We start from the raw sequence: 27,558 nt of genomic DNA, 5'->3' as shown, positions 1-27,558 counted from the left end.
GCATGCAGGTAACTGTAGGTAATTACCATTCAAAGTTTAATATTGTTAGTTGGATTTAAATGACTAGGTTCAGTTGTGTTTAGTTAATGCATCATAGGATATTGCATGTTAACATGACAAATGTTAAAGGAAGGTAATGTTATGTTTATATAGAGCTTTCTATTATATATGCAGATGTTTAATATATTCCTTATTTAAGGTAATGAAGTTATCTTGCTGTCTTGGAAGTAGTTCACTCTGCATTATCTGTTTTGAAGCATCTCTAAGTTAAGGACAAAGGTTTTATTAACAATTTGCCCAGACTTTGTGACCAATATCCTAACTGGTGATTTTTATTTATCTGTGTACCTTATAGAACCATACACAAAGGAATTAGAAGGATGTACTAAACTGAGACTTAATAAACAACAGAAAGTGAAGTGAAGCCTCATCTTTAACTGGATGCCTGCAGCTTTCCACTAAGAATAACAAAGTATTTAGTTCAAACATACATAAACAATATGTGGTAATGACAGAAAGAGTGTTTGACATTAAATGTACCAATAAAAAAAGAAATATGTAAAAGAATATTTTTTTCATATCATAACTACACCCATACTTGATAAACAACTATAACTAAGATACAAAGAATTTGACATCAGACTTATTTTTATTGATTCACAACAAATGTCATACCCAAAGGACCTAGATAACAAAGCAGATCAAGTTCATATATAGAAATATATATACTCAGTTCAACACTGAGACAGATTCACACATTCTAATTTGATCATACTTGTAAATCAAAACAATCAGGTTAAGTTTAGTATTTAATTTGGTAAAACGTTTTCTATCTAAGGAAACTTAGTGTGTGTATGAATTGCTGACTGTAAAGCAATCAATCCTGTTGAACGATTTAGGATTAGGAGTCGTTAAATTTGAACAAATAGTTTATAATGGAACTCTCCAAACATTTACCCAAACTTTAATTATCTATGCAATTTAGAAGCACATTCAGAGTTTTTCAACTAGAGTGTAAATATTTACTGAAGAGATATTTTGTTGATAAATGTTGATCAAAGAATAGAATGATGAAAGGCTAAAAATATAAATGATTACTGATAAATTAAGGACCTTTATCAAAAAAGGCTTTAGCAGTTCATTGTTTCTTTAGTGAAAGAGATAAAAACTACTTGTAAATTAAGTGAGCTTTGAAGGGAAAAAAAAGGATAAAAAAAGACTTTGAATGCCGAATGACTTCTTGAGACTTTCCTTTGCCTGTTCTTCTGTGATACTCTTCCAAGAATCAGGAATGTCAGCAGGCAGAGCATGATATGCTTCAGCAAATTCCTTGTTGTACTTCTTCATCACGTATTTCCAATAATCTGATGCCTCAAGGCTCACATCTGGTTGAATTTTCCAGGCTGGAAAAATTGTCCTATAATCTTTGTAAGGATGCCATTCATACTTTGTATCACTGCATCTAAAGCGCATGTCACTGATAACAGCAGAAGAGCAGATGTCAGTCATGAGTTTTTCTGAGCCATCCCACCTGTACTGACCTAAACCCTCTGGTCGATGCAGGGAAGCAAAGTGTACAGTGTGGTCTTTTCCACCTGCATCACATGGTACTTTGCAGAATGGACACTGTTTGCCACAACCAATAACTCTGCTGAAAAGCTCATTTTGTGGTTTTACTTTGAGTTGTGTGAGCTTTGTGTCAAATGTGTTTTTTTTAAACTTCTTTCTAAGACTGTCTGCCATGTCCTTCACACACTCGTTGAGCCATTGGGCAAACTGGTCCTGGTCAGCTTTGTTCAGAACCATGAAAGCATCAAGAGCATCCTGAGAAATGACCAGTATATCACCAAGTTCTTTACAGATATTTTCTGCAAATGTCTTCAGACTGTCAGTCTTTTCTGCTTTTGCCTTTTCAATGGCAGCATTTATGTGGTCAATGATGGACTGAAGATGTCTGTCCTCAAACTCACTTAATGTTGACTCTAAGGAGAAGACCTCCTTAATTCTATCAGATATCCACGATTTTACATAATGTTCATATGAGCAGCTATAGATCTGAAAGCTTTGGAAGTCACTTTTTGAAATCAAATCCAGTAAAATATAATACTGGAAGGACATCCGTGTGCTGAACTCCTCTCTTGTCAGCATTTTATCAACAATGTCAAGGCCAAGAGAACGATAGACAAAGTCCTCCACAGCAGGTTCCAGACACTGGTTGGTGAACTCTTCAGCTTTCTTCAAGCATTGGTCTCGCTCATGGAACACATCTTTGAAATCTGCACAAAACTTGTCCTTGTTTTTATGCAGACGTCTGTAAGGATCATGTTTTTCTAAAAAATCTTCATGCATTTTCTGAAACTCCCTGGCTGCAGAGCCACAGATGTGCTGTTTCAGAGACACTTCAAACTCGATGTCTTTATAAACATCAGTCTTGTTCAGCCTCTCATCAATGATGTGAAGGATTTCCTGGATGTAAGTATCATGATAGTTGGTTTTTCTCATAACTTTATCACCAACACAGTCATCGCAAGCAGATATGATGCTTTCAGCGATTTCTTGTTTTGCCTTTACAGCATCTTTCCAGGGCAAAAATCGAGAAAATGTGTGTTCAATTGTTTCTTTCTTTCCTTTGGGTTTGTATGTAAAAGGTTCCAGTCCACAGTCTTGGAGTTTTCTTTCACTCAGCAGCTCACATGCATGGCCTCCCTTATGTGAAAGATTTGTTCGCAACTGAAGGGAAACACTGGTGAAGATATTTGAAGTCTGCTGTGCAGAGAAAGACAAGGTGTTCAGTGTTTCAGCCCACATCTTATTAAAACTTTCATCAAGCTCTCCATCCGTCATTTTTACTTTTTTCTTACGACATTCATCAATTAAAGCACCAACTGCTGTTTCAATTTCTTGTATGTAAGTGTCTCTGATTTTGTCGAGTTCTTTCAGTCCTTGTTTGATGTCAGCTGCTGCTGTGATCTGGTTAAACACTGAGCTTTCAGTTTGTTTCCGCAGACTCTTTATGCTGTTTGAGAAATCCTCTCTGTATTCTTCAACCAGATAAACATGACCTTCTGGCTGCTCAAAGTATTTTTTCAGATTGTCAAGCATCTTTGACTCCCACTTGGTCAGCTCTGTAGTTCCTTCACTTTTCAACAGAGTCATGTATTCTCTCAGGTTAGATATTTCAGTTTTTGCAGCAACTGTCCCAACATTTGAAATTCTTGTCTCTGCATTGGTAACCCAGGTGTACATTTCTTTTTTGAACTCCCACTCCCATTTGTTGTACTCTGTGCAGAGCCTCATGTATGCATCAGCTACCAGGCTGTTTCTAAAGCTGAAGATGAAGTTTTCATGCTTTACTGCAGTCCACAGACTGTTTATCCACTCTCTGAACTCCAAGATGTCGTTAGAAGTTGACTCACACTTTCCCAGCAGTTGGATGATGTTTTTCTTGAGCTCATAGACAGTCTCACTGTATCCCACATTGACTGGTGCCATTGGTGGGTTTCCATTCCAGAGTCCAGGAATGTAGCAGTTCCCAGTATCTGGATTGTACTCCATCACATCAGTGAAGTTCTTGTTCTCCTCTTTCTTTTCCATTTTAGCTGCTGCCTGGGTCATCTCATTAAGCTGTTCTAGGAGCAGCTTCCTGTCTCGTAGGTTCTTCTCATGGGCTGAAACATCAGAAACGTTCTGGTGAACAAACTGACATTTAGGCTTTTTGCCGACCTCCTTCATCCTGAGGAAAGCATGCACCACTATCTGCAGGATGTCTTTCATTTCTGTTGAATTCTCCATTGCAATATTGATAATGGTGACGTCACTCAGCCCAACAACCAGTGTTGCCAGCTCATTGTCATGTTCATGGCTGTTATCCAGCTGTGCCAGCTCTGGTGACTTTAAGCCTTCAGTGTCAATGATCACCACAAAGTCACAGTTCAGATCTTTTTTGAAGTCCTCACTGACTTTGATGAGCAGCATGAAGGCTCCTCGAGTGCATCGACCACTGCTGACTGCAAACTGCACCCCAAACATGGTGTTAAGGAGAGTGGATTTTCCTGTGCTCTGAACTCCAAGAACTGTGACAACCACTATCTTGTTCTTTGGAGACACCAAGTCATTGAGCTGAGAAAGAACATCGCTCACCCATCTGAGAGGTATGTTGGAAGCATCTCCATCTACAAGCTCCAGAGGAAATCCATCCAGCAGCAACTGAGCATAGAGTTTGGGCAGATGTTGCAGTTGTTGACGTGAAGGGTCTGTTTCTGGAAGGTAAAGAGAAGCTTCGTAGATCTGACCCATTTCACGGAAAAAGTGCTCAATTCCCAGTGAGCTGCTAGAAAGTTGTTGGTCAATTTCTTTGATTTCATTTTTGTTCTCAGAGTCCTTGCATTTTTCCTTGTAAAGCTCCCTGAGGCTGGAAAGTTTTATTCTAGACAAGTTGTCGAGGTTCATTCGCATCCATTTCAGAAAATAACCTCTCTCTTTGCTGGATATTGCACTAATGAAGCGACTCATGAAATTTGACATAGCATGGGAGTTCTGTTTCCTACGCAGCTCTTGTTTTTTCATTTTAAGATTACTTTTATAGTTTTCTATGTCTTCAGAGCCAACTTTTCGAAGACGAAATTCTTCCTTTTCCAAAAAAGTCAGTTCCTTCCAGATCTGGCCTTGCAAAGGAAACTGTTTTTCTTTAAATTTAAAGGTGTCTTTAATCTCTGCAGTGATGGCATCTGCATTTTTCCTCCCAGCCTGGCACTCTGGTGAATCTTCATCGACAGAAATTCCCAGTTCATGTGCAATGTCAGTCATCTGCTCTATTGACATCTTCGTCACTGGGTTGGTAAGTACACTGCTCACAGTTGTCCTCAAACGTTTCACAAAGTCTGCATCATTGGTCTGTTTCGTTTTTATAATGATGTTCTTCTTTAAGTTCAGCTTGTCTGCTATTTTCTTTAGAACATCTAGATTAAAGCTCTTGCTCTTTTGGTTTCCTACCAAGAAGATCTTTGCTTTGTGGTTTTTGTTGGTCAGCAGTTTACACTTAGACTCCAGCTGATCAAAGAACACAAAAACTGCTGCAGATGTCTGACACAAAAAGGAGAATTGTGTTTCATGTGCAGCAATGTCACCACGAAGGTTAGCTATAGCAACTGGCTCACTGAAAATGTCCATGTTTTTGTTTCCACAGGGAAGGTACCAGGTAATTTCAGTCAGTCCATCAGATATTTTTCTTGGACTGTCTCCACACTCCATGTTGTGGTGAACAAAGGTGTCATGGTACTGCTGAGGGTTACTCAGAAGTTTGTTGAGAATCTCTGATTTGGACAAGGAGCACTCACCCAGTCTCACAAATGAGATCATTGGAAGCTCAGAAAGAACGATTCTTTCTTCTTTGAAGCCCTTTGATTCTGAAAGATCTGGAGGTCTGTACTTCTTAACAATGTCTCTCATGGCCCACAGCATGAGGGTGCACTGTTTAGTATCACAGTTAGGAAGCAGCAGAGGAACAGAGAACTGACACATGGACATTTTTAGTGCTAACTCTTGCTGAACAAACCCATCAGAGCACAGAAAGAGAGCAGTGATTATATCAAGAGGATTAAAGACTTCAGCATCATTTGGACTGTCAGAAAGATCATCAAAATTGTAATCTGTGGTCTCTGAAGCATCAAAACAGTTTGAATCAGCCGGAGGATTCACAGTCCTAGCAGTCACATTAACCATCATCAATTTCTTAAGAAAACACAATGAAGCATTTGCTTTACAAGTACCAGGGTCATCAGTCATTGTCTTCTCATCGATCTGAAGTATTTTGCTGAGCGATAGCTTCTCTCTGTGGTACTGCTCCTTCAACCCCAGATCTTCCAAAAGGCTTTCAAGATTGGTCTCTGTGGATCATATAAATAGATAGTTTTTAATGTGCCTTTTCAAAAGAGCCAAAAAACAGCACTGATGATCACATTTTTACACAGTAGGAAACAAACATTGTTCTACAACTTAATATGTTACATAAAGATGAAAGGTTGGGCAGGTGTTATAAGAATTATTATTCTGAAGTCACTATGGCCTCACACCACTCGGACAGAGGAGGCCTGGAGACCTGATGTCTGTGTATGAGATCCACTGTTTTCTGATTGCAAGGCCAAATGCTGCAGCTGCTGAGGGATACTGATTGTTTACGATAGACTGTCTTTGTTTTGTCTCATGGGAAGGCCACGGTGCAGTATTAGGGGAAGCCCGAAAAGCGAAGCAGACAGAGACAGGGCAGACAGAGACCGCAGCGGAACCGTGGGGTGCGATTACTTTCCATCTATGTGAATCTCTGCTCTGTTTCTCAATAAAAGTGCTGGAACGTCATACCACCGTCTCCTCATTTAGTAAAGATGGGAACTCAGTTACTATTGCTTAGAATTCCACCCAAAACTCCCACAACAGCAGGCCACATCTAAAACCTCTAAAACTAAGCTAGATGAAGCATCTTGCGATTCCCCAAATCTATCAATTTGAGGTTGATGTCATCTAACACATATCCATCAAATGATGGGTGTTACTACAAGAGACGATCCCAATGATACACCATTATTAATAATAATCTGAAATTTAGTCTGCCTGCTCCATGAAAACACAAGCTCTCCAGTCAATGTCTAAATTTAATCAGATCTAAGACCGCACTCATATTGCTATATTCCTGTTAACTCAGGATTTCGCAATAGTATCATATTAACAATTTTTTAACTCAAATTATATTCCTATAATAATAGTTGTGTTTGGAACAAAATATGAGCAGACTCAGTGCATGATGGGCCACTTGGTAATTTTCTATCTAACATACTGACTTGTCTTAAAAATTTTAATTTAAAATCCAAGTATGAGTGGCATATTCATGTCACAATGATTTGGTGTGCATTACAACGATAAGCATTACGCTATAATTGAGCTCAATGCAGCAGTCAGACAGTGCAGTTTAAATTTGAAAGACATTTTAGAACAAAACAGGTATGAGCAGACAAACTTTATATTTAGACAGCTTCTTAATGAGTTCCTGATGTCACTGAAGAAGCTGTTAGTTTGCTATAATTCACTACAAATATCCCTCAGGATCCACCTGTGACTGTCTAACGGCACTGTGTGGCATATTTGGACATGTGGTATATGCCTTCCGGGCATTTGAATTTATTTACATATGTAATTAGGGGCGGGGACAGGGTTGCCCAAGATACACATGAACTGCTGGATTATTTCCCACACATCCGAATTTATCAAGGCAATTCATGTGTGACATGTCTACACACCGTTTCATACATCTGGATTAGAAGGTGTTGTTTATACTCTGAGGATGAGGTTAAGTCTGTGACTGCAAAAATAGTTGTTTTTTCTTTGTTTATTTTTAGCCGATTAGCTAAGAAGCTTCCTGACTTATTGCTGTGTTTAAAGTTTTCTATTAGAAGTCTTTGTATTAAAAAAATATTTTGCTTTTCAATATATTTGTTTAATTCACATTTTACTGCAGACATCTGAATTGAGAAAATGTCTTCAAACTTCAATAAAGTCCAATTGTTTTGTTTTTTAACTTTGTTGGAATGACCATTGTCTGGATGACTGAGAATCTTCACCAGCAATTATTATTTTTACTTTACAGATTTTACCCAACTTCTCCTCTTCTTGGGAGGTTTCAAGTAACTTAATTTTTTCCTCTAATTCCTGAATCTTTTTGTTTTCTATCTTCTTTTTATGAGATTAGAATGAAATTACCCCTCATCACTGCTTTCCCTGCCTCACAGATAATAGATGCTGATGTCCCTGCTAGATCATTGTACTCCAAGTATGAAGCCCATTCCTTTTTTAAATATTTTATAAATTCTTCATCTTTAATGATGTATTAAGTCGTCAGCCATTTTTTGTAAGGATTTTTTTTTAATTTGTTAGTGTTAAAGTAACAGGAGCATGATCACTGACAGCAATAGGATTTATTACAGTATCTCAAATTTCAGACAGCAGCAAGCTTCTGATTGAGAAATAGTCCAAAAGAGAGTAGAAATAAGGACATTTGAAAAGAAAGTATATTCCTTATTGTTAGGATGAAGAGATCGCAAAGACCAAAAATCACTCATGTATTGTTTGACTACATTTAATGACTGCCAACTGCGCTGAGTCCCTGTTGTATTCAACCTGTCTATTTCCTCATTTAGACCAAAGCTGAGGTCACCCCCAATAAATAGAGAACAATCCACGTGTTTTGAGAGCACATGTAAAGGTTTATGGAAGAATGAGGGGTCATCAACATTTGGGTCATATATACTGACAATGCATAACTTTTGGTTATGAATAGATATTTTTGTTATTATTAATCTAACTTCAGGATCTATAACCCTTGTGTAATATTGTAAAACTGAAAATGTTCTGGATTAAAATTGCTACTAAATCTAGAGTTATAGCAGGCAGCAAAGACGTTAGGGAGCTCAGGTGAGTTAAGATTGTTTACAGTTGTAGCTGATTTATGAGTTTCTTGCAATAAAAAAACATCTGCCTTTAATCTTTTTAGCTGGTTAAAGATCTTTAACTTTTTCTCTCTGGTGCCAGCTCCATTCACATTCCATGTCACAAACCTTAAATTCACCATATGTATGATTGAGCAGCTGAAGCTAGAAAGTGCATGTCCCTATATAAATAGTTATACATATACCAAGTAAAATGAGTACCTGTTGTATTCAACTTGTCTATTTCTTAATTTGGACCAAAATACCAAAATTGAAGTGCCCTCTCAACAACAGAGAGTAATCCAGGTGTTTTGAAAGTGCATGGAATTGTTTGTGAAAATATGAGGGGTCAAGAACATATATGCTGACAATATATAACTTTTGGTGAAGAATATATATTTTTATTGTTATGAATTTATCTTCAGGATCTCTAATTTTATCTAACATTTTAACATTTTTGTGGATTAAAATTGCTCTTCTTCCATGTCTAGAGTTATAGGAGGTAGAAAACACATTAGTGGACTCAGGTAAGTTAAGATTGTTCACAGTTCTAGCTGATTTATTAATGTCTTGTGATAAGAAAAAAATGTGCCTTTAATCTTTTCATTTGGCTAAAAAAACTTATTCTCTCTTGGTGCCAGCTCCCTGCACATTCCATGTAACAAAATTGAGATTCACCACAAGTGGGAAGCTGAAGTTGGAGGATGCATGTCCCATTATCTATCTATCTATCTATCTATCTATCTATCTATCTATCTATCTATCTATCTATCTATCTATCTATCTATCTATCTATCTATCTATCTATCTATCTATCTATCTATCTATCTATAAATATATCTCTCTCTCTCTCTCTATATATATATATATATATCTATCTATATATATATATATATATATATATATATATATATATATATATATATATATATATATATATATATATATATCTCTCTCTCTCTCTCTATATATATATATATATATATATATATATATATATATATATATATATATTAGGGTTATAAAATAATTATTTGGGGATTTTAATATGCATGTTTGTAATAAATTAAACTAATAAAAACATACTTGTATCAAAGATTGTTTATTTTTTATTTTTCAAGCACTGGACCTGGAAGAGCGCTGGTCAAGCTTGAACGCGAGCAGTTTGAAAATAGTGTGTTTGTGGCTGTAGAATTTTTTCCTTCACCATTACATTGCTGTCAAAACACTCGTCAAAGTAGCTCCCCAGGCTAATACTGTCTCCTTGTCCAGGGTGTTTTATTGACAAAGTTGACACAGTTGTTAATATTTAAATGTTTTACTTTAATTTATTGGCTTGATATTCCCTGAGTGGATCGGATTGATATGATCAATACACTGCCATTTTTACTTACGCACAGCTTTCGCAAGATCTCAGCCGCTCATCAGCAGCCACTCAGCTACTTCCTCCTACCATACATGAATCATACATGCTGTTATGTTTGAAACAGGGCAGTGTAGTCCAGCAACTACTCTGTCCTTCCGGCAGAGACATGTCATTTGTTCAGAGGGGCAGAGTGATATTTAAGCTGGTTTACAGTGTCTGTAGCACAGGAGTGTGACTATGTCTCTTTATAACTTGTGTTTATAGTCGCTTATTTTAGAGAACATCTGACATCCTGTCTAGCTCATCTCGTTTTTAGAAATTGACACAGTTTGCGCCATCATCCGTTTCAAATAGATTCAATCCATATTTCTTACGGTCAATGGAGGAGGGTGTTCTGTCATAACATGGTGCCAGAGAGCCTGTGGGGAATACCTCATTGACTAGAATGGCTTTTATATGTGACATAACTGAGAACACATGGATGAAGGAGTATGTGTGAATGAAGGGTAAGATGAGTCTAAGATGAGTCCTCAACACACCTGACTAATATTAGCTCAGTAGCTAAACTCCGTAGAGTTTGACTGCCTGCTAGTGAGATAGTTTGACCATGTGATTCAGGTCTTTAGGGCAAGGTAATAACATTCCAATTGGCAAAAATGTATTTAGGTCAAAATAAATTCATTTTCAGGTTTTTTGTTTCACATTCAACTCAGTTGCTGAAGTGACATAGCATTCTTACGTTGTTTTTGTCCTTCTTCCTCAAGGTTTTGCTTTCCTTGGAGGTTGATGACTTCTGCTGAGTCGTTTGTGTCTGTTGTCTTGTGTAAAGTTTCATCCTTTCTGCTTTTGTTGTCTCCAGATTCTGCCTTTGGAGTCTCCTCAGGACGAGACACTGCCTCATGTCTGACGTCAACCTCTGTTCTCTTTAGGCGACGGCCAGGAGCTGTGAAGGTAACACCCCCTTCAACAACAGTCATAATATTACCTGAAGACACTTACAGACTGCAGATCTTACTGTAGCTGTCTTTTTAAATTGAGTAGACTGATCCTTACCATCTGTTCCTGCTTCACACTTTTCAGCCCCACAATGAGCACATGTGGTTCCAGGCTCTCTTTTCTCTTCACTGGAAAGATCCACATTTGAATCTTTGATACTCTTTTCCTTAAGATGAATATAAGATCATTAATATTTGTTTCCAGTATAACAGGTATGGTGTTTTTCATCATTCATTTGAGGCAGAATTGGTGTGTACCTCCATTGTGGAAGCAGAGTCTTTAACACTAAGACCTGCTTGAGTATTCAGGCAGCTTCTCTCTGAAAGACAAATGAGACAAATGATTCAATGATATTTTGCATCTGGAACTTCCTCCTTCAGGTTGATGATCTTATACAATCCTATAAGGCCCAGAAGCTTAGTTAATTAACAGATTGAAATATTTATCAACTAACAATATTGTCCTGATATTAACAACTTTTGCATTAGGGAAAACCTATTTTTTTTGGGCCTGCATAAAGAATATTTCAGAAAATATGGTTCAGGGCAAGAAATTAATGCAGTCACTCTGATACAAAGAAAAAAACATTAGCAAAGGCACAACCTGAAAAGAGAGTAATAGCTCTCAATGTAATGGCTTGCAAGAGAGCAAGCCATCGCACTGTTGTGCTCTCTTTATTTATGTGTTCACATATTACCTTTTCTCTATATTTGCTAATCAATAGCAGCATACCAGTGTTGTGTAACTAGTGCTATAGGCTCCTGTATTTCTGGTCCCAAAATAATAACAATTTTTGTTATGTTTTTAAGGATTCATTTTCATATTACTGTCATGTGGCTTGAAATTAATAAAAGTAGTTTCATGACAGTTGGCTCATGTGTCATTAAAATCACCCCAAAAGTTTTCAAAAATCCATTAAATGTTCTATTTCTGGTCCCTGACATTCAAGGAATCCTCCTAACTGTCCTCCCTATACCACACCCCTGGGTGGGTATAGGTTCAACTTGTGCAATCCTATCTCCTTTATTAGATAATGGACTGAATAGTCCCTGGTAAGATGTCCAGGACTTTTCATAATGTTTTTTTTAACTCTGCCATAAACCTCTGAACAGCTTTCTCCCTGACCTTTAGCTTTGCTACTTTCTCTTTGTGATGCTGTCTGTTCAGCTTTGTTCTCATATAATTTATATGGGGCTTTGTATATACCTTATACATTTTTTACAGGACCTTAAAATCTGAAACAGCCAGAGCAAGAATTTTGACTGTAGAAATTCTGTAATAGCCATAAGACATTGGTTAAAAAATTTAATTCAAAACACATTTTATCACTAAAGAAAGCCACGAAAAATAATTGCATGATGCTTAAACGAAATAAGAAACTGTATATATTTTCCACTTTAAGAAACACAGACCGTGTTATTGTGTGCGCTTAAAATATAAAGGTAATCCTTTAAATTTACTTTTCTGGAAAGAATTACAGCTAAATTAATGAAGTTATCTTAAATAAATCTTGCAATTTTACTTTTAGCAAGATGTAAGTGAGAAAACAGTTAATATTTCAATTGATTAAGACTTTTTATATCAAATCATGTTATGGTTACATACAAAGGGGTTGTTTTATACCGTTGTAGAATTAACCTTAGAACATTTTATTCCATAGCTGTACAATTGGAACCAAAGCATTTCATTCTTTAGTTACTTTTAGGTTTCCCTAAATATATTTCCTCAGGTTATTTATCTCAGAATATATTTTATTGTCTTGGATAAACCTGCAAATTAAATATTTTTTTGCAGCAATATTTCATTTATTCGATAGCTATTACACATGAAGATGAAGCGTCTTAGACAATATGACAAAGGCCCATTTTCTCCGTTTCTTCATTAAATATTTACTTAGAATTATGATATAGGTATAAACTGTATTACTGGTGTGCCCATTATCCCAAATCTGCGATGTAAATCAGCCTTTTTACAGCTTAGTAAGATGTGCAGGAGTGAAAAATGTTAATGAACAACCCTTTTAAAGGATATGTATAAAGATAATCAAAAAATCTACACAAAATTCCTACCTTTGTAGAAGACCTCTCCATGTAAATAAAAAGATAAAAAAAATGTAAAGATTAAAAATTAAAGTCGTTGGTAGAGGGAAGTGCCAGCTCTCTGTCTGTGATGCTGCAGTGAATGCTGTGGAGCAGTAGTGGCTGAGGTGCAGGAGGCGACCCCTTTTATATTCTTGATGCTACTTTCACTTTTTGTTTTGTCAGCTTCCAGGAAATCTAAGATGCTTACAGTACATTAATTGATTGCCACTTAGTGCTGTGTGGTTTCACCATGTTGTAAGCTGAACACAGCTTTTCCGAAAACCAGAATTTAATGTATATAAATAAGGGGAAAATTATAACTGTCTTTAACATAATACTCTGAACTCTTTTGTAAATAATTAAAAACATAAAAAAAATAAATCACATTTTTGCTGACAAAAAACAAAATAATGAATTTTGAAAAGTTTATATTTGTGTGAAAAGTATAAACAGTAAGATTAATAATGGTCACCAAGAATTTGGAACTATTAAGCATTATATATATAGAATAGGTTAGCACATTTGGACTATAAGCCAGTTTCTAAGTGTTTATAGCTCAGATAGCTATTTACTCAAGCTGTGAGCTCTGGATGATCATCCCTAACAGTTGTTTCTTGTTGCATAAGTACTGTCATCTGAACTGGACCCCTGATCAGCAGGGCCAGATTAACACCTTACTATACCCTATAGACTGGCCACGGGCAATCACTCCAGTCAAGATATTGGGTTTTAAATCTAATTGAACGTCTCTCGTGAAATTTAATAAAAGTCTAACAAAAATGGCCGTGCACTGACGTTTCCCTCCCAACGTCATGGAGCTTAATAGGTTCTGTGTATGAAAAAAATTGTGTAAATTGACCAGATAGGTGTGTAAAGCTTGTATTCAAGAAAGAGATTGTAATTACTATCAAAGGTCTAGCAAAGGTTTTGAATATGTACCTACATGGAATTTCTTACTTTATCTTTCATAAATAATTATTTAAATAACTTTGGCATTAGGCTGTAACATAACAAAATATGTGAAAACTTTCATGGTACTCTCCAAATCTCGAATAAGAATTTGTATATGGTAAATCCGGCCCGGCTGATCAGCCCTGACAATCTTTTTCAAGAGTTAAAATAGAAGATGCCCTCAAATATCCTTTTCACTTGCCTTTTCTTTGCCAAAGAGGGTAAAAGAAGAAGCGGTAAGCAACAGGTTCCTTTTGATTGTACATTCCTCAACTTTCTGAGAAAGACTACCAAGGGTAGGGGCCTTGTTACAATGTCCAAAACCCACTTTCACTGTTAGCAGATTTTCCCGGAGCCTTACACCACCTTGGAACAGCAGCTATTGGAGATGAAATGTTCCCTCCATTGTTGAGTTCAGTGCTGTATTGTCCACTGAATATTTTCTTTGAAATTTTACCGATTTCCTGGCAAGGGTGGATTTGGAAACTGATAAAAGTATGATAATCTTTTAATAGTTTGTAGATTTTCATGTACATATATGATGTGGCAGCAAACTCCTGGTCCGGCAATTTCTAAAATTTGGTTGACTCTTTTTGCCTCATTCAATCACTGACTTGTTGTACTCATTAAGGACACAAATTTGTACATTCCCATGCATTCTGCATAGACCCATAAAACATATGTGAGATTGATATACCTGACCATTTTCTAGTTCAGTTTAGCATAGCAGTCCGTGCTCTCATGGCACAAAAAGCAAAGATTTTCATCCTTGTAAACTGTAGTGAATCTCGTTACTTCCCAGCAGTTATTGGCCATTTACAGTGTTGCTCATTTGTGATTACCTGTGTCGAAACTTGTCGGAAACTTACAAAAGCAACGGAGGACATGGTGTGGGGGTTGACTGGCAGTAGGTGTTAACCAGTCATCAAGATCAGCAGCAGGAGCAGCGACAGACCAATGTGTCCTTTCAGTTAATGGATAAAACAAATGACAGGGAAGCAAACTCGGGCTAGTAATCAGGGGTTTAGACAGGATGTGTAAGTCGAGGAGGAAAAACAGGGTCATAGTCTAGAAAGTAGATAAATCCGACATGGGCAAGGCAGGACAGGGGAATCCATGAGATGAATGAATGGTCATGAACGTGGTCAAGCAAGAAAGAAGTGCTGGATAATACTCGCTCAGTGGCTTGCAAATGTCCCTGTATGCCTGCCAGAGGCTGAATATAACTGCTGGAAAACAGACAAGATGCTGATTGCTGATTGCAACCAGCTGGAGATGACAAGCTTAATTGCTGATAGGGAGAGCAGAGCAGGCAGACGGGTCAGAATCAGAAACCCTTTCTTGATCAAGATGACTTAATAAATTACAGACTTATATCTAATCTTGGTAGTTGCTGTGTGTGAACATTTACAAAGTTTGAAGATGTTCAAACAGCAGGGGGCTCAGGACGCAGCCCTGAGGGGAGCCCGTGCTAAGAGGTGTTCTGTCCGACCTGGACCGACTGAGGTCTGTTGGTGAGGAAGTCTAGCAGCCAGTTGTGAAGGGGTGTGCTGAAGCCCAGATGTTCCAGTTTTCCCACCAGATTCTGTGGGATGATGGTGATAAATGCTAAACTGAAGTCCAGAACAGCATTCGCACGTGCATGTTCTTCTCCTTCAGGTGTGCCAGGCTCAGGTGAAGAGCAGAGGAGATGGCATCCTCAGTATTACATGTTATATAATACTTATATGTTATATAATACTTATATGTTATGTCTTGTCCAATATTTTGTATCAGTTAAAATGGGATCCATTGTGTGAGAAAACAAAGAGCTGAGTTTGCGGCTCCTAAGTCTGGGTCTGTCTGTTTGTGTGCATGCATAGAGTAGGGGTCTGTGTGTGTGCCCCCCCCCCCCCACACACACACACACACACACACACACACACAGCTCTGGGCCTTACAATAGAGAAGTACTGTGGAGCAGATTACATTTGGTAAAAAAAAGTGTTAATTATGGAGCAAGAATCTGGCTAAGATATGGGTAAAAGATAAGGAGAATTTGGAAATCATTGGAAAAAAGGTTAATGCATTAATGATGTTTGTTGAAGCCTAAGAGAAGTTTGAATGGAGAAAAGTGATTTGAGGTGTCGCAGCAGCTGATGGGTGAGTTCCATTGGAGACAGCATGGCCAGCTGCATCTCGGTGAGTTTTTGAGAAACATTTTATTTTAAACTGTAGCCTAAAAGTTAGAAAGAGGTTAGAAGTTTTGAAAAGTTGTTGGAAATTTGGGAGAACATTAAACATTTGTTTGAGGCATTAAAAAATTGGGAACAAATAAAAAAAGGGAAGATGCCTTCTGTAAGAGCATAATTTTAATTAGTGTTATCTATTGCAAAATAGCATATTAAAATGCCTAAATTAGCTTTTACACTTTCAGAAATAAAATATAATTCGTGATTAAATGGTGATTAAAATGTTTTTATTGTTTGATAGCTCTAGCCATATGAATATAATATACCAGACTTAAATCTAGCTGATTAACAGAGAGCAGGTAATAGCACGTTATCGGCTTCTGCTCATTGCTGGTCTGGGAGAAAACACGACTGAGCAAAACTAAAAGTTGAAAGTTAAGGATAAAATGACGCTTAATTGTGTTGGCAAAAGGACATTGCTGCTGATTTGATAGATTTTGTTAACCCTGCATTTAGTTGTGTCAGTTTTTGTAATGTTCTGTTGTGGTTTAGGTTATTTTCAGTTAGTCAACTTTTCTGTTTTAGGATTTATTTCTGTGTTGTGTTTTTTTTGATTTGTGCTTAGTCTGTTTGTAGTGACCTGGTCTTAGTTATTATTTATGTCAGCTCGTGTGCATTAGTCTTGGTCTTACTTTCTTTATTAGTCTGTATGTTCCTTCTATTGCTTTCACCTGTTTTGGTTAATTGGTCCCGCCCTGCTCACCTGTTCCATCCTCCTATTTAAGTCTGCCTTAGTTGTTTGTTTGTTGCCGGAATGTCTTGTTTATCCCTCTCGTCAACCTGCGGTAAGCCCTTTCCAGCCTTTTATTATTTTTGTGTACTATCTGCCCGCCTGCCAGTCCGTGTCTGTTCTGCTCGTTGCCTTTCAGATTTTTGAGTCAGCCTTTTTGCCACCTGGATTTTGTTAATAAACCCCTTTTAAAAATACAGCTCCGTGTCCGGCTCACATTTGGGTTCAACATTAGCAAATTCATTACATTACATTCCGGCCACCATGAACCCAAAGCCGACACGTTTTTTTCCTTTCTGGAGGAGCTGTACTGGCACATACCGGCGCTCCAACTATCGAACTTAGCTCAAGTAGCCACTCACCGGACCTCTCCTGTCGGTCCTCCTCGCCACCATTTGTTCCGGATCCTGATCTCTTTCTGGATGTGGAGGTGGAGGTGGTTCAGGAGCTGCGTCCGGATCTTTTTCTTTCCCCCTCTTCAAAAGAGGAGAGGCTGGAATCGCCACAGGCTCCGCCGACCCCGGTTCAATCAAGGGAATCAGAACTCCAGCAGACCCCGCCGTTCCTCCGTCGGAGGAGAAGGAGATCTACTGGCCACCCTCCCACCGGTTCCATTGGGCGGACAGACGAGCCAGTCCAGCGCCCGTTCATTGCTGAGCCGCCGTCTCGGTCAGCGGACCCCACCGTTCCTGCTGCGACTTCCTGTGTGGCAGACCGGCTTCCTTCATTTGCCGGCTCCGTGACTCCTACAGCGCCTCCCGGTGGCACCAACGATGTTGAGCATAACTTGTTAGAGGACAAGTTAAGATCTTTTGTGCCCATAATTAAACGCCTCAGGTAGGCTCTTCTCATTCATTATTCCGTGGGTTTGGAGGAGAAGTTAAAAGAAGTGGAGGGACACTATAGATCAGCCCTCCAGGCTTTCTACTGCCGACCTAAGATTGTCCCCGAGGGTCCGGCCGACGCCTCAGCTCCTGAGCCTGTCCCCGAGGGTCCGGCCGACCCCTCGGCTCCTGAGTCTGCCCCCGAGGGTCTGGCCGACGCCTCGGCTCCTGAGTCTATCCCCGAGGGTCTGGCCGACACCTCGGCTCCTGAGTCTGTCCCCGAGGGTCTGGCCGACGCCTCGGCTCCTGAGTCTGTCCTCGAGGGTCTGGCCGACACCTCGGCTCCCATCAAGTCACCAGAGGGGGTCCAAGAGGATCTGCCTCTGCCCAAGTCCTGTGAGAGGGGTCAGGAGGACCTGCCCCAGCAGACCTGCGACGTGGGAACCCAGAGGGGTCCGTCGCAGACCTGCGACGTTGGAACCCAGAGGGGTCCGTCGCAGACCTGCAACGTGGGAACCCAGAGGGGTCCGTCGCAGACCTGCGACGTGGGAACCCAGGGGGATCCTTCGCTCTTCGGGCACTCGGGACCTCAGAAGGGGATTCAACAACCGGGGCCCCCTGGAGACTTTGAGCCTCTCAGAGTTGTGTGTAAGCCAAGACCCCTTATTACCTTCATGGAAAGCCAACTTTGGGAGAGACTTTATTGGATGTCGCTTTCCGAGACCCTCCAGAAGCTGGTCCTAAGACTTCTGGTTGCTAAGGGTCTGATTTTAGCTCCTGAAACCTGTAGCCCGGGGCCTCCTGAAGCCTGTAGCCCGGGGCCTCCTGAAGCCTGTAGCCCGGGGCCTCCTGAAGCCTGTAGCCCGGGGCCTCCTGAAGCCTGTAGCCCGGGGCCTCCTGAAGTCTGTAGCCCGGGGCCTCCTGAAGCCTGTAGCCAGGCTCCCTCCTTAGCCGCCTGTAGCCAGGCTCCCCCTTCAGCCGCCTGTAGCCAGGCTCCCCCTTCAACCGCCTGTAGCCAGGCTCCCCCTTCAGTCGCCTGTAGCCAGGCTCCCCCTTCAGTCGCCTGTAGCCAGGCTCCCTTTTCAGTCGCCTGTAGCCGGGCTCCCTTTTCAGTCCCCTGTAGTCAGGCTCCTTCTTTAGTCGCCTGTAGCCAGGCTCCTTTTGTCGCCTGTAGCCAGGCTCCTTCTTTAGTCGCCTGTAGCCAGGCTCCTTCGTTAGTCGCCTGTAGCCAGGCTCCTTTTGTCGCCTGTAGCCAGGCTCCCTCTTCAGTCGCCTGTAACCAGGCGCCGCCGCCGGTAGTCACTAACCAGGTGCCGCCGCCTGTAGCCACTAACCAGGCGCCGCCGCCTGTAGCCGTTAACCAGGTGCCGCCGCCTGTAGCCGTTAACCAGGCGCCGCCGCCTGTAGCCGTTAACAAGGCGCCGCTGCCTGTAGCCGTTAACAAGGCGCCGCCGTCTGTAGCCACTAACCAGGCGCCGCCGCCTGTAGCCACTAACCAGGCGCCGCCGCCTGTAGCCGTTAACCAGGCGCCGCCGCCTGTAGCCGTTAACCAGGCGCCGCCGCCTGTAGCCGTTAACCAGGCGCCGCCGCCTGTAGCCGTTAACCAGGCGCCGCCGCCTGTAGCCGTTAACCAGGCGCCGCCGCCTGGAGCCGTTAACAAGGCGCCGCCCTCTGTAGCCACTAACCAGGCGCCGCCGCCTGTAGCCACTAACCAGGCACCGCCGCCTGTAGCCACTAACCATGTGCCGCCGCCTGTAGCCGTTAACCATGCGCCGCTGCCTTTAGCCTGTAGTCCGGCGTCTCCTTTAGCCTGTAGTTCGGCGCCTCCTTTAGCCTGTAGTCCGGTGCCCCCTTTAGCCTGTAGTCCGGCGCCTCCTTTAGCCTGTAGTCCGGCGCCCTCCTCAGCCTGTAGTCCGGTGCCCCCTTTAGCCTGTAGTCCGGCGCCTCCTTTAGCCTGTAGTCCGGCGCCTCCTTTAGCCTGTAGTCCGGCGCCCTCCTCAGCCTGTGGTCCGGCGCCCCCCTTAGCCTGTGGTCCGGCGCCCTCCTTAGCCTGTAGTCCGGCGCCTTCCGTACCCTGTAGTCTGGCGCCTTCCGTACCCTGTAGTCCGGTGCCAGGTTCTATTTTCTCCCTCTCCAGGTCCCGCCAACGATCTCTGAGGGTCCTGCCGTGCCGTTGGTCTCCAAGGTTTCTGCTCCGCCGACGGCCTCCAATCGCCTTGCTCCGCCGGCGGCCACCTGAAATCATGTCTCGCCGGGGCCGTCCGCCGGAGAACCTGTCAGGCCGGGGCCGTCCGCCGGAGAACCTGTCACGCCGGGGCCGTCCGCCGGAGATCCAGTCCCGCCTGGGCTGTCCGACGGGACGACCGCCGGACATCCTGACTCGCCTGGGTCGTCCGCCGGGACGACCGCCGGACATCCTGACTCGCCTGGGTCGTCCTCCGGGACGACCGCCGGACATCCTGACCCGCCGGGGTCGTCCTCCGGGACGCCCGCCGGACATCCTGATTCGCCGGGGGTCGTCCTCCGAGATGCCCACCAGACTGTTCAGGAAGCTGTTTTTGAGGTTTTTTTTAGTTAGTTCGTGTTCGCCCTTTTGAGGGTTGTTTTCTGTTCTGGACTCTTGTTTTGGGCTTTTCTTTAGTTTCTTGCCCTCCAGCCTGTAGCCCCCTCCACCCGCCCGGTCTGACTTTTTTTGTTTTTCCTTTACATTTTTCTAAAGCATTTAGGGGCATCTGGAATCCGCCCTTGAGGGAGGGGCTCTGTAATGTTCTGTTGTGGTTTAGGTTATTTTCAGTTAGTCAACTTTTCTGTTTTAGGATTTATTTCTGTGTTGTATTGTTTTTGATTTGTGCTTAGTCTGTTTGTAGTTACCTGGTCTTAGTTATTATTTATGTCAGCTCGTGTGCATTAGTCTTGGTCTTACTTTCTTTATTAGTCTGTATGTTCCTTCTATTGCTTTCACCTGTTTTGGTTAATTGGTCCCGCCCTGCTCACCTGTTCCATCCTCCTATTTAAGTCTGCCTTAGTTGTTTGTTTGTTGCCGGAATGTCTTGTGTTTATCCCTCTCGTCAGCCTGCGGTAAACCCTTTCCAGCCTTTTATTATTTTTGTGTACTACCTGCCCGCCTGCCAGTCCATGTCTGTTCTGCTCGTTGCCTTTCAGTTTTTTGAGTCAGCCTTTTTGCCACCTGGATTTTGTTAATAAACCCCTTTTAAAAATACAGCTCCTTGTCCGGCTCACATTTGGGTTCAACATTAGCAAATTCATTACAGTTTTGAAGTTATCCTTAAATGAAGCAGCTAATATTAAGGAATCTATGACAAATGTTAATGGCTTGCATCATTTTATTATAGATACTGATATTGCAGAGCGGCAGAAAAGAGCAGGAATGGAAAGTATTAAAGGAAAATCACAGGACGGTCCCCAAAGTCTTCATTATATGCAACCACATTTTCATAGTTCCACAAAATGTAGATGCCCTTGTTACAAAGTAATTTAGGAGCCGAGGAATCTTTTCTTTTTTTCATTTGGTGATATGCAATTTCTGGTGAATAAACTTCTGAACATCTTGCTGGTGATCAATCGTGGCTGGCTGAATAAAAAAAAAATTAAACAAAGGCACAAAACTGATTTTAGAGCCATTTTAGTATGTAACTTTAGTGTTTTTTATCATTTCTTCTTTGGATGAAAGCTGTGTAACCTCCGCATGAAGTTACACAGCATTTTCTTTTATCTATTTTAGCAGAGCTTTCTAAGTTTGACTGAGATTTACAACATCTACTGGAAAAAATCAGTCCAATTTGGGTGAATTATTTAGAGAAATAGTATTAAAAAGTGTGTCCTCTTCAGTATCTCAGCTGATGAACTTAAATCCTGGTATGCTCGCTAGGAAAAATATTTAATACACTATTTGCATGTGGCTCAAAAGGAGGGGAGAAAGACAAAGCTTGAGTTTGTTAATTACTGAAAGATATTAAAATTACAGTTATCGGAAATAGAGTAGAAAGGGAGTAAGAGAAAGCAGCAGATTGCACCAAGGAATGTCTCTAATTTAATCCAAGGAGGGGGGCTGCCTCCTCCTGTTTTTTTTGTCTTTCATTTCATTGCAGGTCTGTTGGTTCTGAAGCATGGAAGCAGATGACAAATATGGTGATCAGTGCCGATTTGAGGTTGGAGCGATACAACTGAGCATTTAGAGCTGATATGTCGAATTTATTAAAGCACCCATCATCTGCTACAGTTGCTCATGCTGGGCACTGGGCAAGAGGCTGTTTCACACCACCAGTAAGTCAGCCTGGCATGAAGTCCCAATATGACCTCACCTCAAGAAGGTCAGTATCCTGGCAAGGGGATAACGCTCCCATGAACAATGTTTATGCACCCTGGAAGAGTGGCCAACGCCCATGAACAGCGCAGATCCCAAGCTGTCAAGTGAAGTGACTGTATGAACTTTCTGCACACATTGGAGCCACATATTTCATCAGATTCTGAGTTGTGGACTGATACTTTGTCACTGAGGTGCTTCGCAGAGACATTACAGCGATCTGCCACTGCAACACGTGGGGGGAAAAGATGCAGACTTCCACACATGGAAGCTTTGAACGCGAAGTCTAAGTTCATATCTCCTTCTGCCTGATGTGCCAGAATGTCTATCTAAATCTATGACAGGAACCACACAGACTGGTAACAACAATTTTTAAGGTAAAACACAGATTGTTATTTCTAGCCATATACTGCTGAACAAATTTAATGGGAGGTGATCTGGATGACGTGTTATATTTTTTTCTTTCTCTTCATCTTTGAGCAATTAGGTAAATGGATCAGGAGGGGGTTAAACATTTCTTTGAGGCAGCCGATTGAGCATATACCAGCGTACAGGTTTGCGGTTTTGAAAATATACTAATGTCTATTCACTTTTCAGTTATGTAACTGATATGTCCTTTTAAACGTGAGTTTTGACGGTATTGATCATAATTAAACAGCAGAAGGTGTACAATTATGAGCAGGAGATCCAATGGGTGGGAATGTCTCTCTGGTTAACAACTGCATGTCATAAATTTACAAAAGGGGGTTGCTCAGGACTTTCTGGGGTGACAGGTTTATTACAAGGGCCTCTCTGGTATGCGCAGATGTGCGCTGAGTTAGACATTCTGTTTTTAGACAAAATAGGTTAGACAAATTTGTTATTTCTTATTAGCTGAAAAGTATTGAGATTTTTCTATTTTACATATAACAGTTGCCAGCTGCAATACACCAGACCAGGATTTGGTATATGTTTTATATGTCCTTTGCCCAGGCAAGAAGGACCCCTTGCAGATACATTGCATGGTAAACTTGAATAATGTTTTGATTTGAATTTAGGATATAAGGCAGTGTTTCTCCTACTGTTTTTTTAATTTTCTGCAACACTGCCAATAAGTCTTTGGGTCCCGCTGCCTGCAGCGGAGCGCCCCACGGTTCCGGTTTCTTCCACTACTGCGCACACACAATGCTATCTTCTTAAAAAGAAGCTGTTCCCACCTCAGGACTATCTTCACTTCCATATTTGTATATTGCAGTCTCTTCTCTATCCTGCAAAATGTTTTATGAAATTTTTATTCAGGTCCGGAAGAGATCGGCAAACACAAATAAGGACTCAAACTCTGTTTCTGTTAGAATATAAGGCCCACATTTATTGTTCCCCACAGAACACAGCAACACAAAACAGCAAGCACTTTGCACACGCAAAGTGGCAAGCACTAACAAACACTATACCTGGCAGAATAACTATGTCCTTCATTATTCCCCACAGAATATAGCAACAAAACAGCAAGCACTTCGCACACGCAAAGTAGCAAGCACTCAAAGCAACATTGCTTTCAAACAGGCGTGATGTTCCATTCCTTACCATGGTACAGGACTGGGAAGTCGGTCAGTCCGGTTAGAGCGACATCAATGCGGCCGGGCATCCTCACACGGCAGACTTCAATGACTGAGGATGGTTCCCTCCTTTTTATACTAATAAACAAAGTATCAGATGGGAGCGAAAGCGGCCACTTCTCCCTCCCATCTGAGCTGTTTGCCCGTTTCCAAAACATGTTTCCCAAACAAAAAACGTTCCCAGCATCTCCGCAGTATGTGAAGCAAAATAACATTGCAAACTCAGAATACAGCAAATCAAACAAAATAAGGAATCAGTCTTTTCCATAACACGTTGTCATAGGTTCCCACCACAAGTTAAAACACGTTATAGCAAAATGACACATGTTGTTCACGAGCATATATGCTCGTGAACAACACGTGTACAACATGTGTTCACGTTGTTCACTTTTGTTTAGTCTAAAACTAACCAGTTTTTCCCAAAATACATTGTCAAAGAACAAAAATAATTCTTTAATATATCAACACACTTTCCATTACACAAGCACTATACTGTACATACACACCTTACATAGACACATGAACACATCAGAAGACGCATGAACATATTTTTGGCACAAATGGAACCCCATAGTTTCCTACTCGGGCCATGCTGAACAGGATTTGATCACTATGGAGATGTCTAAACACGGCGAATTTGAAAGGGATTATATCATGAGAAACGGAAAAAAATCCTATTCCTCCCCTAAACTCATCTGATTGGATAAGCTGTTATCTTTACAGACACCTACCCATACTTGTGTCTGACCATTTGATTGTATGTAAACAGTGAAAACCCCCGACGGATATGTTTACTAAAGGGGGGAAATACCATTCCATGCTAAACTCGTCTGAGTGGATAAGCCCTATCTTAACAGACATCTACCTGTAATTGAATCTGACCATTTGATTCTAAGTAAACCCTGAAAGCGATGTCCTGGCCACCTACAAAGTATGCAGACACATTTTGTTCTAAGTATTCTGAGAAAAAGACATTTCCTGACCCGGAGATTGGTTGTGTATTACAGAATTAAGTCTATCCCGAAATAAAATTTAACTCTAAGCTAACGTAGCGTGGAAAAAGTCACAAAGGAGATGGTACATAAAACCACTGACCTAGGGGGTTGTGGGGTGGAAGTAGGGGGGAGTTGTGTAACTTGGGGGGAGGGTCTAGGGTAGGATGATGGCTGGAGGAAAACTGGGCTGATTGAATAGTGGGTGATGGCTTAGAGAAGACAGACCGAATAAGAGAAGTCCAGAAAATGTCCTAAGTAAAACAAACAAAACCAAAACCGTGACATTCTCTCTCCCTCTCTCTCGTCATCAAACACATATCAAATTAAACCTGCAGGCTGTAATATAGCTATTAAAAAAGCTTTTTATTTTTTTGAACGTGTGTGGGATTGGCGGTGTGTCAACCCGATTGGGACAAAGAAGGGATTGTGCGGCTAAAAAGGTTAAATAGAGTTTTCTGGAAAGAATTTCAGCTAAATTAATAATGTTAGCTTAAATAAATCTGGCAATTTTACTTTTAGCAAGACATTAGAAAGAATTTTTTTTCTTAAACTGATCAAGACTTTTTATATCAAATCATGTTATTGTAATGACCGGGGTCCGAGCCCGAATTCAAACCACACACAGAGCCGGATATTTAGGAGCTTTATTGCCACACTGACTGGAGACTGGAGATGGTGGAGATTAAGCAGGCAGACGGGTACGGTGGTCCTCAGGGCCACCGCAGACAGGACGCAGGAGCACTGAGAGAACGAGCCTGATGAGCTCCGGAGCTGGGTCCAAAGCGTGCTGACGAAGTGGGACAGGTGGTGCGTCGGAACAGGGACCAGGATGTGAAGGAGGACTGTGGCTGTGGTGCGTCAGGATGAAAGCCAGGACGTGCTAGTGGATCGAGACAAGAGGGAAGACTGGAACACAAAGTAAAGAGGTGAGTGGGAGGCAAGATCAACTAACCTGGGATGGCGTGAGGTAGCAGACTGGCTGGAGAGGAGTGCACAGGCTGGAGAGCAGAAGGGAAGCTGGACATCTGGTGATTGAGGGAGTGCAGAGTCTTGGAGATCAGACAAACCAGCAAAGACAAACTGAAAGAGGAGTGCTTTTATAGGGATGGGCTGACAGGAGTAATTAGAGCAGGGAATTAGCTGCAGGTGACGGTGATCAGTGGGGAGGAGGTGATCAGGCGAAAGACTGAGCTAGAATCATTACAGAACCCCCCCCCCCCCCCCCCCCCTCAACGGCGGATTCCAGACGCCCAAAGCCGGGCATAATAGGGGCAGACCTGACAAAGACCAAAAAAACGAAAAACTACCCACCCAGGGTGGGCGGAGGGAGGCATAGGACAGAGGGCCAGGAACCAAAGAACAAAAAACAACCCCAACCGGGCATACAAATATGTGGGGGCGTGCTGGACTGCGCCAGCTTGATGAGGCGCACCGGGCAGCGCTGGCTCGGAAGCGGCGCCCAGGGGCGAGTCCGTTGGGACCCGGCTCTGGGGAAAGGTTGGGTCTGCAGGGGGGCGCCGGGCTACAGGCGACAGGTGGGGGAACCTGGCTACAGGCGTCTGGTGGGGGAACCTGGCTACAGGCTGTCGTGGAGGACAGACCCTTGGCAACAAAAAGCCTCAAAACCAGCCTCTGGAGGATGTCAGACAGTGACAGCCAGTAAAGTCTCTCCCAGAGATGGCTGTCTACCAGGGCGACCAGGGGCTGAGGCTTCAGAAGAACACCAAGGGGGGCAAAGTCTCCAGGAGATCTTGGGTGCTGAGCCCTCTCCCGAGGACCGGGGCGCTCGAAGGAGGAAGCGTCCACCTGGGTTCCCACCTCACAGGTCGACGACGGACCCTCCTTGGTCATCGCGTCGCAAGTCGGCGACGGGTCCTCCTGGACCTCCTGTTGAGGCTTGGGTGCAGGCGGGTCCTCCTGGACCTCCTGTTAAGGCTTGGGCGCAGGCGGGTCCTCCTGCACCCCCTGTTGAGGCTTGGGCGCAGGCGGGTCCTCCTGGACCTCCTGTTGAGGCTTGGGCGCAGGCGGGTCCCCCTGGACCTCCTCTTGAGGCTTGGGCGCAGGCGGGTCCTCCTGCGATGGCAGAGCAGGGAGGCCTTCGGTGGCCGCAATGTGCGCAGCCCCTCCATGGGCCGGAACAGCCCTTATTGAGAACAGGTCCTCCCTGTCCCCATAGAAGAAGTCCCAAAGGTGAGACTCCACAACATGTGGTGCGGCCATTGTAACATCGTCCCAGACTGGGGCATGTGCACCTTCACAAACTTGCTCTGGGACTGAGGCGTCCGCTGGACCCTTAGTGACCGAATCAGGAGGTGAGGCGTCGGCCGGACCCTCGGTGACCAAATCAGGAGGCGAGGCGTCGACCGGACACTCGGTGACAGGAGCGGAAGGCGAGGCGTCGGCCGGACACTCGGTGACAGAAGTGGAAGGCAAGGCATCGGCCGGACACTCGGTGACAGGAGCGGAAGGCGAGGCGTCGGCCGAACACTCGGTGACAGGAGCAGAACGGCTGTAGAATGCCCTGAGAGCTGATCTATAGTTGTCCTCCAATTCCTTTAATTTTCTCTCCAGCTCTTCAGAATACTGAGAAAATAGAGTCTCCCTCAGACGCTTGATTGTAGGGGCAAAAGTTCTTATTTTGTCCTCCAGTCTTCTTTACTCCGAGCTGGGTGCGTCACAAAGCGGAGCTGTGGAGAGCTTGGCTCCGTTGGTCTGCGGGCTCCGGACTACAGAGCAAGGAACTGGGCAGGAAGTAGCAGCAGGAGCAATGGAGTCTACCGACTGGGACAGGGGCTCGGCAGCAGACGGCAGCCGGGTTGGCTCGGCTAATGGCTGCACGGAGGTGAGAGAGACCGGACAGGCAGGCTGACGTCCTCGCCTCCGGCGGCGAGCCGATCCATGCAGGACGGCCGAATCCAATTGACTAGACGGGACCGCTACAGCCTGCGGAGCCCTCTGCGGCTCCTCGTCATCCGCCATTATGCTCCGGTC

The 27,558-nt window shown here is 42.7% G+C and overlaps 1 protein-coding gene across 1 annotated transcript; it reads right to left on the bottom strand.

The window, feature by feature from the left end:
- Nucleotides 1-749: 749 nt before the first annotated feature.
- LOC118565945 (interferon-induced very large GTPase 1-like) lies at nucleotides 750-27,546 on the bottom strand. The gene is made up of 8 exons (XM_036147050.1): nucleotides 27,508-27,546; nucleotides 27,346-27,399; nucleotides 26,608-27,054; nucleotides 26,000-26,493; nucleotides 25,520-25,647; nucleotides 25,228-25,415; nucleotides 10,580-10,763; nucleotides 750-5,885 (listed from the first exon to the last, which is right to left on the bottom strand). The coding sequence occupies exons 1-8, from the start codon at nucleotides 27,544-27,546 to the stop codon at nucleotides 1,180-1,182; spliced, it is 6,240 nt and encodes a 2,079-aa protein (XP_036002943.1). The 3' UTR covers nucleotides 750-1,179.
- Nucleotides 27,547-27,558: the final 12 nt, after the last annotated feature.

The sequence above is a fragment of the Fundulus heteroclitus genome, chromosome 14 (assembly GCF_011125445.2).
Source record: "Fundulus heteroclitus isolate FHET01 chromosome 14, MU-UCD_Fhet_4.1, whole genome shotgun sequence".
Taxonomy (NCBI): domain Eukaryota; kingdom Metazoa; phylum Chordata; class Actinopteri; order Cyprinodontiformes; family Fundulidae; genus Fundulus; species Fundulus heteroclitus.
Note: the sequence above shows the minus strand (reverse complement) of the source record. Positions and strands in the feature narration are given on the sequence as shown.

Bases quoted from the DNA above. Each gene is read 5' to 3' on its own strand.
- LOC118565945 (XM_036147050.1), bottom strand. From the start codon at position 27,546: ATGGCGGATGACGAGGAGCCGCAGAGGGCTCCGCAGGCT. The intron at 10,764-25,227 runs GTCAGTGTGGCA...CGTCGCCTAAAG, and splicing joins TCCACCATCTCCAGTCTCCA to AGAACAGAGGTTGACGTCAG. The intron at 5,886-10,579 runs GTAAGAATGCTA...TATGATCCACAG, and splicing joins GGAAGAAGGACAAAAACAAC to AGACCAATCTTGAAAGCCTT.